This window comes from Solanum lycopersicum, chromosome 4 (genome assembly GCF_036512215.1).
Source record: "Solanum lycopersicum chromosome 4, SLM_r2.1".
Lineage (NCBI taxonomy): Eukaryota > Viridiplantae > Streptophyta > Magnoliopsida > Solanales > Solanaceae > Solanum > Solanum lycopersicum.
In genome coordinates, this window is record NC_090803.1 from 3,638,495 (window position 1) to 3,653,795 (window position 15,301).

The 15,301-nt window shown below is 35.1% G+C and overlaps 2 protein-coding genes across 3 annotated transcripts; both read right to left on the minus strand.

Moving 5' to 3' along the window:
- Positions 1-127: 127 nt before the first annotated feature.
- On the minus strand, positions 128-11,906 carry LOC101253679 (exocyst complex component EXO70A1). Of its 2 annotated transcripts, XM_004236759.4 has the most exons (13): positions 10,119-11,906; positions 8,636-8,731; positions 6,972-7,177; positions 6,165-6,413; positions 4,845-4,983; positions 4,561-4,773; positions 4,100-4,305; positions 2,018-2,218; positions 1,820-1,919; positions 1,226-1,335; positions 985-1,131; positions 510-598; positions 128-422 (listed from the first exon to the last, which is right to left on the minus strand). In XM_004236759.4, the coding sequence occupies exons 1-13, from the start codon at positions 10,305-10,307 to the stop codon at positions 412-414; spliced, it is 1,956 nt and encodes a 651-aa protein (XP_004236807.2). In that variant the 5' UTR covers positions 10,308-11,906; the 3' UTR covers positions 128-411. The 2 variants fall into 2 exon arrangements, with proteins under 2 accessions (XP_004236807.2, XP_010319288.2); XM_010320986.3 differs by having other exon boundaries at positions 128-598.
- Positions 11,907-12,262: 356 nt separating this feature from the next.
- LOC101253370 (glycosyltransferase BC10-like) lies at positions 12,263-14,597 on the minus strand. The gene is made up of 2 exons (XM_019213286.3): positions 13,307-14,597; positions 12,263-12,748 (listed from the first exon to the last, which is right to left on the minus strand). Exon 1 carries the CDS (start codon positions 14,341-14,343, stop codon positions 13,309-13,311), a length of 1,035 nt encoding a protein of 344 aa, XP_019068831.2. The 5' UTR covers positions 14,344-14,597; the 3' UTR covers positions 12,263-12,748; positions 13,307-13,308.
- Between the last annotated feature and the right edge of the window lie 704 nt (positions 14,598-15,301).

Here is a 15,301-nt window from a genome sequence, read left to right on the forward strand (position 1 = left end):
CATATAATCCAGTTTTACACTCAACATGAATGCATATGTATGGAGAAAATAAATTTATTCTATTGTTCATTTAACTATAGGTTATTCAAAAGGTAATTGTGCAAGTATCAAGGAAAAAATATGAACATTTAGGACCAAAAAAGAACTCTTTAAGAGCAAACATCAAAAGGTTTTGCTGTACAAAAGCATATAAAACATGGACAATCTTTAATACAAGCACCACATTTTTGGACAAGAGATGTGACAACTATAATACTGGGGCATGTTCCATTTTCATATACTGAACTGCTCTATACAGAATGCTATATTAAAAAAAAATAAACTGTTTATTGCATCTTGTAGATTCTGAACATATTGGTATCGAACGGAGTTGAACCAGAAGGCTGTCATCAACTAGTTGTAGGAACTCAATCATGTAGCAACTGTATCAGCAACAGCAGAGGAGAGGATTAAGGGTAGTGCATAGAACATAGCTGTGGTTTACCGTTTGGGCTCATTAAACGTCTTACCCTCAAAGAATTCACCCAGCATACGGTCAAGATCTTCAGCTGAATATCTGACGTACTTTTGGGCATTTTTACCACTCTCAACCAAAGGCCTGTTATGCAGAAAAGAAAGCATTTTACATCATCTCAACTTTCATAAGGAAAGCACTCCTTATGTTCCATTTTATCTGACTAACTATTTCGGGAGTCAAAAAGAGTTTATACGATTTCTTCAACCATCTTTTACGCATTCATGATCAATATTACTCTATGTACTTTCTGTTATTCGGGAAAGTGTAAAGAATGGATTTTTACTAATTGAAGGTTATATTCTTCTGCTAATGCAACTTACTAAGAGAATGAAACAAACGAATTGTTTCTGCTTCAAATATTTGAAACATTTCAAGTGACCAAAGAACTTTCTAGCTACATCGTGTTGGAGTTCACAGAAAACAAGCATGCAAGAGTGAAATGATAGCAAAAATCAAATTGAACATACCCAAAGCGTTTGATGAAAGATCTGTATGCAGGCAGCAAAACTTCAGCAACCGCAAGCCTCAATGACTCTCGCAACTCAGTATCTGGAACAGCCCATTGAGATTGCCTTTGATGAAGCTCCTCAAACTGTGAATTGAACATCTTGAACCTGATAAAGAGTAACAAGAAGATTTCATACCAGAAACAAGATTAGATCATGACTGTCAACAGAAGTTCATAAAATGATTAACCTGAGAACCTACCTTTCTTTTACGGTGGATCTTGAAACTCCACTGCTATTTTGTCCATCTACACCACTAGAACTACTGCCTCCAGATGATGTTAGCCCTTGAATCGATAGAGATTGAAGGATCTACTCAAGAATAAAACAAGGTATTGATTAGGACAATCATAGGCCAATTCCATATTTAATGTAAACTGTGATCATGCTCGTGGCAACACTTAATTCAACCATCTGGAAAAAATTAGACAGTTCAAAAAGAGCACAAAATTTGGATGAAAGAGGCTACTACAATTTATTTAACAAGTGAAAGCAAGGCAATCATTACTCTAACTGAGACCATAATCATAGACAAGAAATGAAGAAGTGAAAAACAGCATAATCAGAAAGACTAATGCCCATTCAAATTATCACCAGAAAAAACAATCCTTTATGGTACTGAAATTAACTTGACCTTGACTTGGAAAAGCTCTAATATGATAAAATTAATTCAAAAATTAAGATTTGAATTGGTCCCCTCCCTTCCATAGCCCCTCTATCCCCAACCCTACACACAAATTTTCCCATTTTCTTGAGGCAGAGAATCGGAAGGAGCACAAAACGAGATGAGAAATACCTTCGCCCAAGCAATTCTTTTATATTGATTTGCGTGTTGCTGTACAACTCTCCGGTGTCTTTGCACCCAGTCATCCCCTAATAAGTCTTTGGCTTCAGACCTAAAAGCAACAAACGATAAGCACCCTAACATAAAGCAATACATACAATAACCTTTGAGGTCTTCACCCCGATGATTAGTGAATATTGTTCAACAAACCTGCGGACAGATCTGACCATATAGTGAATATTGTTCATAAGGAACAAGTGAGTCAGAGCAGAATCCTTATACTGCTTAGATTTCCCATCCAAATTGGTTTGAAGAGCCTGCATTATACGCATTGTAACAGCAGCTAGCTGAGAATTCGAATCTCCTCCATTTTCAAATTCTTGAAATAGTTGCTTCAATGTTGATTGATAGCTGGACAAAAAAAAGTGCAATTTGTCAGGCAATTGTATCAACAAAGACTGACAGCTATCTACAAGTTGTTCCTTTCCATAAGAAGAAAATATAGGGGATTCCATTGGTTGATTACAACTGATTTGGAAGAAGCTTAGTTGATTGATATCACCTCATTCCATATACCCTTCAGTCTCCAGGACTTTTGCATAATATAGACCTAAAACCTACGAAGTCCGCAATTCTCTTAGAAAAAATTATAGGAATCGATTGCCCTGATAGTAAACAGTAATTGCCCAATTAGTATAAATCTTTCTCAAATTTGACATTATTAATCCCCTGACGTATTAACTCAACTCATATCTCATTTGATTACCTGAGATCTGAATTGTGCAACCCACTGACTCAGGAACTTGTTACTATTGTAAGGGAAGTGTTCCCCAAGCTTTACTATATGCCACGGTCATCCTCCAATTTCCACTAGTAGCACCTATCATCTGACAATACCTATTAATCGCGGAGTTTGAACACCAAGCTTATTCATCTTCAGGTGTCTCCTTTAGATAAATAAATTTTCCCCCATATGTAAGGTGTAAACTGAATGCCATTTAAAGCTATGAAGTAGAAACAATTTAGACATAACTCAATCTATCTACACTAACGGGTATATCAGGTGAGCAGCAAAGTATAAATGATGGAGAAAATATTAATCTGCTAATTGTTTATTCTCTCTATGCTTAGCACCAAGTCTAACATGGCAGCAGCATAAGGGACAAGACAACATACTCCATTTGTTTTTCATAACAGAAATGTTAAGAGAAGTTCAGGTCTAGAGGATGATCAAAATGCAGAGACAGAGGGATTCAAAGAGCTCAACCTGTGCTCTCTGAATTGAAACAATTGAATAAATGAAAATGTGTGTGTTTGGGGAAAGGGGGGGGGGGATCTTTGAATGAAAAATGTTAACCAGAAACCTCTTCTTTTTTTATTTTGGTTTCCCACCCGGTACCTGCATTAGGACCCGACTAAATCCAGATTCGGCATTGCAGGGCCCATTTCTGAGGGCAGCGCTCCCTACAGGACTTTTCCCAATCCTAGGGCCCCGAACCCTAGATGTCTAGTGAAGGATGGAAGGATCAACCATCTCACCACAACCCATGTTGGTAACCAGCAATCTCTACCATTAATAGATCAGTTACCACTAACCTCTTGGCTTAACCACCTAACTAACTTCTTAAATTAGCAAGGACTACTTGCTGCTATTTACAAGGCATCACAAATATAGGTATAATCAGATATAAATAAATGTCATTATAGCATTCCTCATCTACAAGAATAAAGATCCCAACAGCTTCACTGTTACTTAAGTTGAACTCTGAACAAACAAAACAAAAGCATTCTGCAACCTTGCGGTCGAGCAAAATTTGGTTTAAGGTCCTTCTTAAAATATATGTTAATCCAATTGGTATGTGAATCCTCTAGGCCTTAAAGACTCTTAACATTAACCCTTGTGCCCAAATTTCTGGTTAGTGTTTTACAATTCTCTATATATGAATCTTGAGGCCCAAGTCCCAACATAGCTGCGGCAGTTCTTAGTCTAAGAAGTTACAACAAACACTTCCTTTGTGTTTCTTTATTGTATCATGAATATGATGAAACTTATTTATCCACCCTCGAAGCTGAAAAATAAAAGAAATCCAGAGCTTATCCAGAAACCATGGCAATTAGAGTATGGCACATTAAGGAGTCCTTGGGACACTCCACTTGGATGGTAATCATCAATTTAGTGAGTAAGACGTGGTAAACCAGTAATACCCACTTGGAAGAAGGAAGCTATTGTCTGACTTAGTTTTCTGGCATACATGGAAGAAAAGAACACATTATATATTTGAGTGAACTCACTCAAACAGGAACTTCACGTAATTAATCACATAGCTGGTCAAGGGATGGACAGTTCCATCTGAGACGGCAGTTTTGGTTGCGTCTTTTTCAACTGCTTCTTCAAAATCACCAAAGGTTTCTTGGGCTGTCTGGGCAAGTTGCTTTGTCAAACCAAAGGCAGATTCCTTAATTTCATTGCAAGCTTTACCTCTGAAAAGTGATTCAATCTGCAGACAGAAATACGCAATATCTTCATCTTATATGCAGACCAGAAGGCTAGAGAAAGATTCTACGAACTCCTTAGTTTTATTTTTTGGGTAGGTTCTATAAAATCCTTAGTTGTAGAGCTCGAACTATACATTGTTAGTATATAATAATATAACCATGAAATTTGAATAATAGTCGTCTGTTTGCTCTTGTCCCGTACTCCATGTAGGCATAATATAATGAATCAAATGCTTGTTTGCTAGTATATCTCATACCTCTGAATGAAGTTCCCGCATTATTTCATACATATCTAGAAGCACAAATAACTTCTCAGGTGATCTTTTGCTCTTTGCAATGGCATCACCAAAACTAAGCAACACAGCAACACTCGCAATAGTAACTTCAGCAAAACATTGATCATTGAGTGAATCGAATCCTTCAAGAACTTGATCACACACCTTACGTTCACCAGCAAATAACAGTTTGACCTGTTCAATTGAACATAAGAAAGTCAAAGGCAAGCTTTAATCTACTTCCAGAGGCATTTGACAAAACTTACAGCAATTCGCATAAAATGAATCCAATTTCCAATTTTAGCTTCCAGAACTTCCCATTGCATCTTCTGAACATCATCTTTGCTAAGTTTTTCCACTCCCAAACTGCGAAGACTTTCTTCCAGTACGGGAGAACGTGTATCCCTATTGAGACATTTATAAATCAAAAGAATAAGAAAAGGAATGAAATGAGTAAAGGAATCTATAGCACTTCAAAACACATTGTTGCTATGTGCGTGTAAAATTTACCAAGAAACTACTACTTATGCTAAACAATAAGAGCACAGAAGTCACAGCTTTACATTCCTCACCTTGGTCTCTCTACTCCCTATATGTAAATAAAAGAGTTTACTGAATGAAAAGGTACTTAAACCACAACTACTGATTTCCTTCTACTTTTCTATTCCAGGGGGTTTCAATATGAACAAAGTTGAAGCAACTAGAAGGTCTTCCATCTTTCCAGAAAAGGGCATCATAGTATTTCACCTTTGAACTCCTAGTTAAAGGTGGAATGAGTTGTAATATAAAACTTGAGGTCGTTACAACACAGATTTACCAACTAGACTAGACTATTGGAGATTTCAAGCAAGAGCTCTTTCCGCACACACACAATTGTTTTCAGACAGCTTTTCTCCTTTTATTCCAGTCATCATCATAAACCAAAAGTGAGCTTCCTGGAGACTCCACCGCCACTCATGTATGCACTATTTTGTTTGCTTTCTGTTGAGTTCGATAGAGTACATAGATGTCAATGAGTAATTAAATCTTCAACCTGGAAAATAGTTTTCATTTCATTCCTAAGAATGAAATGGGCCATTTTGCTTGAGAAACTGTTGAAGCTCGAGGCTTGAGTTTAGCAGTTTCTAGCCATGTCCAGGATTATCTGGCTTTGACAAGACAGTGCACAGCTCTAAAATATCCCGAATAGGAATGAGAAGGAAAAGATGCACATATGTACATGGTATTGTATTCTACATATATAAAAAAGCATCTTTACTGCTCTTGTTCTTGTAACTCCAGCATAAGAATAATAAAAGCCATAATAATCATATTGATGAACAACCTATTATTTACTGTATGGAGCATTTAAACTTCTGCAACAAGCAGAACCTATATCAACTATTTATGAGTTCAACTCCAGACACTGACAAAACATGTAAGGCAGTTACCTCATGTTAAGCTTCACCTATTTTTCTGCATGAACTGCTTAATAGAGAGAAAGACATTAGCTTTTAGGCCAGTAGATTAATTTTTTCTCCAGGATACAATGAGTAAAAGATTGTCCGTACATGATCACATAGTTCATAATAAAAATAGATATTTACCTGTATATTTTTATAAATTGTTGTTGATGGCCAGCTTGAACCATCTGTTGGGCTAAATCATGTAGTAAAGGCAGGATCCTTGGAGGTATAAGAGTTGGCGGTGTGAAGACAGCATTTCCTGCACCATCTTGCTCCGCATTACTATTGGACAGATGACTCTTACCACTAGAGTCCTGGTGTCCAGGTGATGACGGTGGTCGCATTGAATTTGGGAGACACTCAAACAGCCGATCAGGTTCAATGGGTTTACTGAAAATGTTATAGTTCAGACTTAGTCAAATAGCTCCATTGGAAGGTCAAACAGCAGAATATAGATGCATTACTTCAATTTTGAAGCCTCCATTGGAATACTGAAGGTTAAGAACATTGGCAAGACATAGGATTTTAGAACTAATAGCAGAACAAGGACACTCCTTATAAAAAGTGCCTCGAATCTCAATCCCAAAAATAGTACTAGAGCACAATGACAATTTACAACCCACATAAAGGTTAACTTAAAGAGACTGAAATAACCATTTTAAATTCCTTACAGGCTTTTTATTATTTTATAAGGATTCGATTATTTGATGCTTTTACTTCACCATTTTTTACCTGAAAGATAGGAGAAAACTACAATTTCCAATCAATGTTGATACTTGAATCACAAAACAATCATAAAATTACAAATAGGTTTCCACAGAAGTCCTGCCGTGAATGAGTTACATGAAGAATATCTGGAAAACAAGATAAGAATGAACTATAGAGTATAGAACAAGGTTTCAAGTCTACAATAAGAGTATGATGAAAACAGTGAAAATGTCAGCAAACCTATAAGATAACAAGAGCTGCTTAAACTCCTCTTCAAGCTTTAAAATAGCCTTGGTCAGCAAACTATTAGCATGATTGAGTACTCCATCACTACTCTTGAAGCTTTTGTTGTTGCTGAAGAAGCGAATATTGTCTCTCAGCTGGTCAATTGCTTGAAGATAACTTTCCAGGTCCTCATGTGGCCCTTTCAGTATTTTAATTTCCGCCTAAAATGAAGGTACCATTAATTAAGAAGTTCTAATTAAAGTAAGGTGCATTTATGAGAGACCAACTTAAGAGATAAAATTATCACAAAGAAAAAAGGATACTTTGCACCTGATAAAGACAAAAAAAAAAAAAAAGACTACAATTTTGCAATGGAATTTGTTCACTTTCCCTGCGAACTCAAATTCAAGTCTGGTCACTTCTTCGACGAATTCAAATTCAAAAACAATTTATCAGCACAAGCAATGAAAATAACTAACAATGGGAGAATTCAAATTTCAAACCCTTGTGCTACCAAAACATCTTGATTGGGTGGTCTAGTGTCTCTACCTATTGATTATCCTCTTCCTCTAACGAAGTTTACACGAGTTGTTCCCCTTGAACCTTGAGATTCTGGGACTACAAATGCCATTGTAAAGGTGTGTTTGTCAAAATTTGCCATCATTGTCCTCTCTCATCTCAAAGAATTTACAAACGGTGTGATCGCAGGGAAAGGAGGTTTCCCTAACATCACAATGAACCAAAACACTAATACCATGAAGAAATTCAAAAAGGAAATGGATACTGAAAGTTAGGCTTTTCTGTACTCTCCTGCATTCATGTAAAAGGTGTATAACTATGCACTACTAGGAATAGAAAATGGGGGATGGTGGGGTAAACCCGCAAGGATTTCGCCCCGGCCCGCATAGCATAATTTTTTTGTTTTTTCCCCGCCCTCATAGCTCCAACATTATTCTGCTTCTAACATTAAGTAGGGACAAAACCACTTTTATTTTCATAAAAACATCCCCTGCACTTTGAGAAGACAATTGATAAGAAAAAAAACTCACCCCATCAAAGCACTGCATACATCCCCTGCGCTTTGAGAAGGAGACAGTAGTTGGGTGTTATTCGATTCTAGGAAGAACAATGTTTGCCCCCAAAACCATATACTAGGAACTCTCTCCTAAAATTCCCATTTGGGATATTCACTGCCCAAACCAGTAGTCAACAAATTTGAAGCCTAAAAACAACCCGCATACCCGCCCCGGCCCGCATGTTTTTTCCAAAAATATTTTAAATCCACCTCCCAAAAGTTCTAACTCACACAACCCCACAAATACTATAACCCGCCCCACCCCACAACCGTCCCGCCCCCTTGCCATCCCTATGTACTATACAAATATTACCGCTGTCAGGCTTTCAAGGAAGATTATACTCATTTCACCTGTTTGTATACATCTGAAACATATCTCATATATATTGGAGGAGATTTCCGGTTTATCTTGAATAGCAGTCACACTTGAAGAGCCATCAGGTGGTTGGAGTCTTTATCTCTAACAAAGATCACCAGAACTCCTTTTCTGCTATTTAAGTACTCTTTGCTACTAATCTCATGTTCAATTAAGGAAACTAAAAGGAGTGTGTCTATCAGATCTAAGCAAATTAACGACATAACAAACATTAGAGGCTAGAGCAACCTGACGAGAAATATCAAATTGGGACAGTATAACCTCAGCAGCCTTTAAAGCCTTGTCAATGTTTCCATGAGCCGTCCTAATAGCATGAGTCCTTATCTACAAAGAACAGATTGAGTATCAGTCAAGAAATGAACCAAAACTGAAATGATATCAATTAGCAAGTGCGGCCCAAAATTAGATCAGGAAAAAAATAATAATATTGAAAAGGAAAGAGTATGCCTAAAATAGAAACAAGAAAAAAGCAAATCCAAGAATTGAAAAGGAAAGAGTATGCCTAAAATGGAAACAAGAAATTAAACAAATCCAAGAAATGTATCACTTCAACATTCAACAAAAATGACCCCTTTCTTTCCCTTTCTCTTTTCTCCCACATTTATGCTAAACCGAGGTAAAGCACAATTTGAACTTTGTGGATTCAAAATACCATAACTATTGGCCATTTCAGTAATTGGGTTAAAAACTTAACATTTGTACATATTTAGTAGATTTCTTAATACTTATACAGGGTTTGAGGTAAAACAACTGGGTTAGGCCGAACCTGTAACTTCTATTGTGCATCCATCCCTAATGCTAACATAGCGTCTGAGCTAATATTTGATCATATTTAGTAGATTCTGTAATATTACAGGGTTTCAAGCAAAACAATTCGTTCAGGCCGAACCTGGAACTTCTTCTCTTTTTTCTTGATGAAGTGAGTGAGATTCCATCAAGGCACCCAGTAGGTGCAAAGATACAAAAAGGGGATCTGTCAGCACAGAAAGAACAAAAGGCTTATAGAGCTTAGGAGCTGACAAAATCCATGTGGTGATCTAAATTATTTACAGGTGAACAGTAAGCCCAGCTAAAAAGGTTAACCAAACAGCTAGCCTTAAGTTTACAGTTGGATTTCAAACTCCATCAAAAAATCTCCTGTTACTTTCATTCCAAATGCACCAAGGCTGGGGTCTGTATCCATCCCAAATGCTAACATGGTGTCTGAGCTAAAATTTGTTCATATTTTGTAGATTTCGTAACATATATACACGAAAAAGGCAGCCCAATGCACTAAACCCCCCCCCCCTATGCACGTGTCCAGGAAATGGACAGACCACAGTGGTTTATTGTACACAGTCTTAACCTGCATTTCTGCAAGTGGCAAAACAATTCGGTTAGGCCAAACCCATAACTTCTTAAAAGGACAGCTCAATGCACTAAGCTTTCGATATGCGCATTCCAAGAAAGGAATGGACCTCAAGGATCTATCGTGCGCAACCTCACCCAGCATTTCTGCAAGAGGCAAAATGCTTACATGATATCAGAACTAGCTTGCTCACACCTCAACTCGAATTATCTATCAAAACAATCAGCTGCTACATTATCAAGGAAAATCTATCGAACCCCAGATCTTCACGTTATTAATATACAACACACCAACTCTTCATAGATCAAATTTTTCAGAACATGGGTTATCACAATTGATACAAAATCAAATAAAAATCCAAACCTGAGTAGGACGCATAGCAGTTTCAAGAGCAGAAAGACGATGATCAAAGGAACCCAAAATGTTCACAACATTGTCTGTAATAGACTGACTCTTCTGCAATGAATCTCTCATCATTCTTGCTCTTTCACTCAGCATATCAACACCACCCACTACTCCTCCAACCCCACCTGAGTTTCTTGAAATACCCATCTCCCAAAATTGAGTTTTGCTGAGATTTTGCAGAGAACAAGGAAGATTTGGGAGAGAAAAAATGGTGGAAATTGGGGGGGGGGGGGGGGGGGTGTGATGATGATGAAAGGGGTCCAATATTTGTTGACAATGGTGGACTCATGTTTTATTTATTTTTTACTCAAAGTGTATCTTTTTTTCTTTTTTTTCTAAAATGGTCAATTTGAAAAGGAATAAAATATTATTATAGGGAATGTTTCTCTTTTGGCTTTATTGTCGAAATGATCTGCGTACAATTTGCTTTCTTTATATTTCACTTGTAAATTCATATTGAATATGTTTTTGTTGTTATATTGTGTGACGAAATTTATCTTACATGTTCAAATTTTACTGTACGAATGTTAGTTTCTATCCATTCATGCCTATTTTTGATTAATTCGATGTGATTTTGCTTTTAGAAGTGATATTTTGACCTTGCGCTATCATTTCATCACAGTACAGAAAGGGTTTCTGAATAGGCTTTGAATATACAAAAATCAGGACAAGAGTATCTTGCAATGGATATTTATACAATTTATTTTAAATTTTCTTGTAAACGTGTTCGAGATGTAATTATTATATATATTTTTTAGTACATAAAAATTCATATGTTTACGTATAAAAGTAAATCAATAAGAAATAAAAGATTTGTATTAAAAAATGTATTTGGATTCAAGGAGTGAGAGGGTAGAAATTTATTTATTTCCATGAATAGGGATGGGCATAAACACCAAATCGAATCGAATTTTTTTAGAATTTCAGTTTTTGGTTCGGTATTTGATTTACTTTTTTGTATTTTTTGACATTTTGGTTTTCGGTACGTATTATTTTGGTTTTCGATATTTCGGTTTAAATCGAAATATTATATTATAATTTATATTATATTAATTAATAATTATTAATGTTAAATAATCTTTTAAAAAAGAAAAAAAATGTGAAACCGTATGTAATGTCCTTATTCCTAATTTAATTTTTAATATTCATCTTGCAGACTCCTCTTCCTCTCGCAGGCAGCAGCTCTTCCTCTTCTTCTTCTTCCTCTTCCTCTTCCTCTTTCAAGCAGCAGCAGCCACTAGCAGCCACCAACAAGATTTACAATTTACAAGAATCAAAAATCGAAAAAATTGAAAAAATATAATCGAAATACCGAATGCCCACCTCTATCCTTGAATCAATGGAATTGATCAAAATTCTAGAAATAAAAAAAAAAATAGACATGTTTTTTAAATTAATCATTCTTGATTTGCTTCATTTGTTCTTAATTATGCTCTTAAATCATGTGCTTAAGAGGAGTTTAATTATGATGATGGTCGTATGTTAAACTTATATCAAACTTAACTAAATCATAAAGCATATCAATTTTATAAAATCAACTTAAAAAAAAAAAACTAATCATTTTAAACATCTAGTACAAACATAACTTGAAGACAGTGATAAACATAAGATATTAATTAATATATCTAGTAATCAGAAAATCAAAATTAAATAAGGTGATTTTTTTATATTCATTTAGTAGCTAGAAGTGGGGAAGGGGATAAAATTGACACATGATAGCAACATCATCTAATATTTTTAAAAAAAAAAAATTAAGATAAAAATATAACTAATGTTACACTAAATAAAAAAAAGAGCAAAACTTTCAACCTCTAAATTATAATATATTAATCCACCAATATAATTTTTTTTAAAAAGGGGTTTTGTATAATATATAAATTATAAGAAATATATAATTATATCAAATCGAAACCTTAGAAAAAATATGTGTTTAAAAAAAAAAAGCGAACAAAGAGATATGGTTTGTTTCACAATATTTCTCTTATCATTTGCATTAAAAACACTAAAATAAAAGAAAAAAATTCAACGCATGAGCTACAACATTACCTATCGAGAAAAGAAAAAAATAGTAAAATGATGTAATTTTTTGTTATCCTAAAAAAAAAAGGACAAAAATGTTCTACTTCTGGATTACAATATAATCTCATTACACAAATATAAAATACGAGGTTTATATAATAGAATAAAAAGTTGATAAGAGGTAGATATATGTAAGTTACAAGTCGAAACCTCAGAGAGAAAGAATGTGTAAATAGAAAAGCGAACAAAAAGATAAATTTCGTTCCGCTACCTTTTACTTTATCCTTATGCACCAAATCCTTCTCTAAACTGCATTCTAAGCTCATAATTAGCACCAATCTTTGTGACCATCACACCAATTATTTTTTTTTCTCACTTTGTAAACACAACCAAGCAAGTAAGCCAAAGGTAGTTGATCTCTAATTTTATGTACAAGAGACACCACCAAATAGCAACGTAATTTTGTTTATTATGAGAGGGCTTTGGCATGGGCTTTAGCCTCTTCCTGCTTTAGCCTTCGAAGTTTTTGAGTTCCTACAATAACCTAAAAATAATATTTCGAAACTTGCCTGCAAAAATCAAATAAACAAGACATCAATCACATCTTAGATCAATATTATCATGTATAAAGAGAATTTATTCGACCAAAAAATCATATAGCACTACAACAAAAATGATCATTAGCGGCAATTGTCACTCTTTGTATATGTCCCTAAAGCCTTTAGCGACTTTGGTTTTAATAACACTTAACTAATGACGGTAAAGGCTTTACCACTCTTTATTAATGTCAATATTTTAATGCCGCTAAAAGTCGTTTTTTCATAGTGTAGATGTTAAGTCATGCAGTAACAAATTATAGTAAAAATTAAAACGCGTTGATTTCTTCTTATATCTCTCCATATTATAGACAAACTCAACGATACTTATAGTAATTAAAGGTAGCAAATACATGTGGTACGAATTGCTGTCTATATGCATGTAAGCTGATTTAGACAACATAATTAATGGGGGAAAAAAGTAAGATAATTTACGCGTTTCAGTTATACCATATAAAAAAAAAAGTATTTTTGTAAGCAATTCTAATATGAATTTATTTTTTTCTTTTAAAAAAAAAGAAGAAATAATACCTTTAATTCCGAAAAATAACCTTATCCGCGATATCCATCAAAGGTTTCAAACAATCCGGTGAGAATTTTCTCGCAAACATGTGTGAATACGTAGAATTCGATTCCCGGAGCTTATAAATAAGGTCCGGTGAAATTTCTCTAGGAAAATAAGTTCTTGGGTGTCCGTCAACACTCTCCGTCCAATTGACACGTGTCAAAGTATATTGTGTGCACCCTTGAGGGTCTTCCATCGATAAAAGTGTAGGAAAATAATGTTCCTCAGGGTAACATGAATCTTCATTTAAACAAGTCATTCTAAATTTCCTCCATAATCTTCTATCTCTGATCACGACCAACGCATGTCTTCGGGTCAGGACAAAGAATTGTGACCCGAACCGGAATCGATCGAACGGTACCTCGGGTAGCATCGCGGTCTCGCCACGTGCCACGTAGCGGTCCCACATGTATGATTCGTTCGATAGTATTTGTATGAAGCTACGATATTCCGGGAATTGAGATTGGAAGAGTGAGTTGTAAATAAAGTTGAATGAATGTAGAGGAATGCAATGTTGCGATACAAGGGCAAAATAGTAATTTAACGGGTCGTCGAGGAGGGCGGTCGCCATAAGGCGGCGAGCGGCTGATATTAAGGTAGGGGATGCACGTTGGGTTCGCTTGGACGCGATGAAACGTCCTTTGAAGACGCGTCCGGTAGGTGGGGTAATCTTTGATGATGGATCTGCATGGATGTAAATGTTGAATAGGTCATCATGATTGGCGAAAAATCGCTCCCATAACGGGGAAAAATGAAGATTGGTGTTGGTAAGAAAGAGAAACGCGATCTTCATACGTGGATTGGTGGTGCCAAGTCGTGAGATGGCACCACCATTCATGTCGATAGAAGCTAGGGTTGCGCGACGAAATAAAGCAAGATCATCAAGTTCATCAGGGATTGAGATCTCAACGTGTTTAGGTGGAAAGATTTGTGGCGCGAAAAGGAAAAGGAGAGGGAATGATAACAAAAGTGCAAAGGATATAACAAAGGGTGTATTAAACATAGCCACCACCCTTTAGGTTAAACATAAGAATGATAGGGGGGAAATAACAATAACAATAACAAAAACAAAAAACGAAACTAAAGATAGATAGGTAGATAGATATAAGAAGATCGATGATTAATATGAATGTGTTATTTATAACGATCGAGGAATTGTAAGTATTATAACAAATAGGAGGAAGGAAGAAGCAAAATTAAAATTGAAATTTTGTGGATAATGAAGAAGAGAATGGTGCCATGATAATTCACAAAAATGGATTTGTGATGGTCTTATCAAGGTAGTTGGGATTGTGTCTAAAAACCTATTCTTTAGGTGGACATGGTAGGATGTGAGTTATTTTAGGAAACAAACACACTCTAGAAATAGAAATTTTATCAATAAATAACAATTTCTTAATATATATATATATATATATATATATTCTGTATTTATAATTGCATGTATAAATCACACATGTAATTATATTATGATTGATATTGTAATGAACTTAAAATCTAGGATGAATATTAGTATTGTTAGTCCTTCGGTTATCGATAATTATTAATTTTAGTTCTTATGATATCGAATTAAGTATATTTGATCTTTGATTAAGTAAAATACGTTTTGTTTTTCTGCTGGTTAACATTCACGAATTTATCATAAAATCAATTGTTTCATCGCTTAAATACCTTACGTTAAGCTTGTATTACAAGAACTATGTATCTTGTATAATTTCACGAGTCCGATTAGGGAGGATAAAATGTATGTAGACCTAATATTTACCCTTATCTTTGTAGGATATAAATGGTATTTTCGATAGATCATTGGCTCAGAAGAAAAGTATTCGCTCCACAAATATAAGAAAACGTTGAACTTGTTTACTTCATATTTGACAATATTATAATTCTAAAATATAGTTCGAGTATAGAATATGCATATAAAGAAGAAAAAAAATACTTCAATTAATTAGAAGTTAAAT

Coding starts and splice junctions, on each gene's coding strand:
- LOC101253679 (XM_010320986.3), bottom strand. CDS start 10,307: ATGGGTATTTCAAGAAACTCAGGTGGGGTTGGAGGAGTAGTGGGTGGT. Junction 2,219..4,099: donor TACGTGAAGTTCCTGTTTGA/GTGAGTTCACTC, acceptor TTTTTTGTCCAG/CTATCAATCAACATTGAAGC. Junction 1,336..1,819: donor AAAGAATTGCTTGGGCGAAG/GTATTTCTCATC, acceptor ATTCTTGAGTAG/ATCCTTCAATCTCTATCGAT.
- LOC101253370 (XM_019213286.3), bottom strand. CDS start 14,343: ATGTTTAATACACCCTTTGTTATATCCTTTGCACTTTTGTTATCATTC.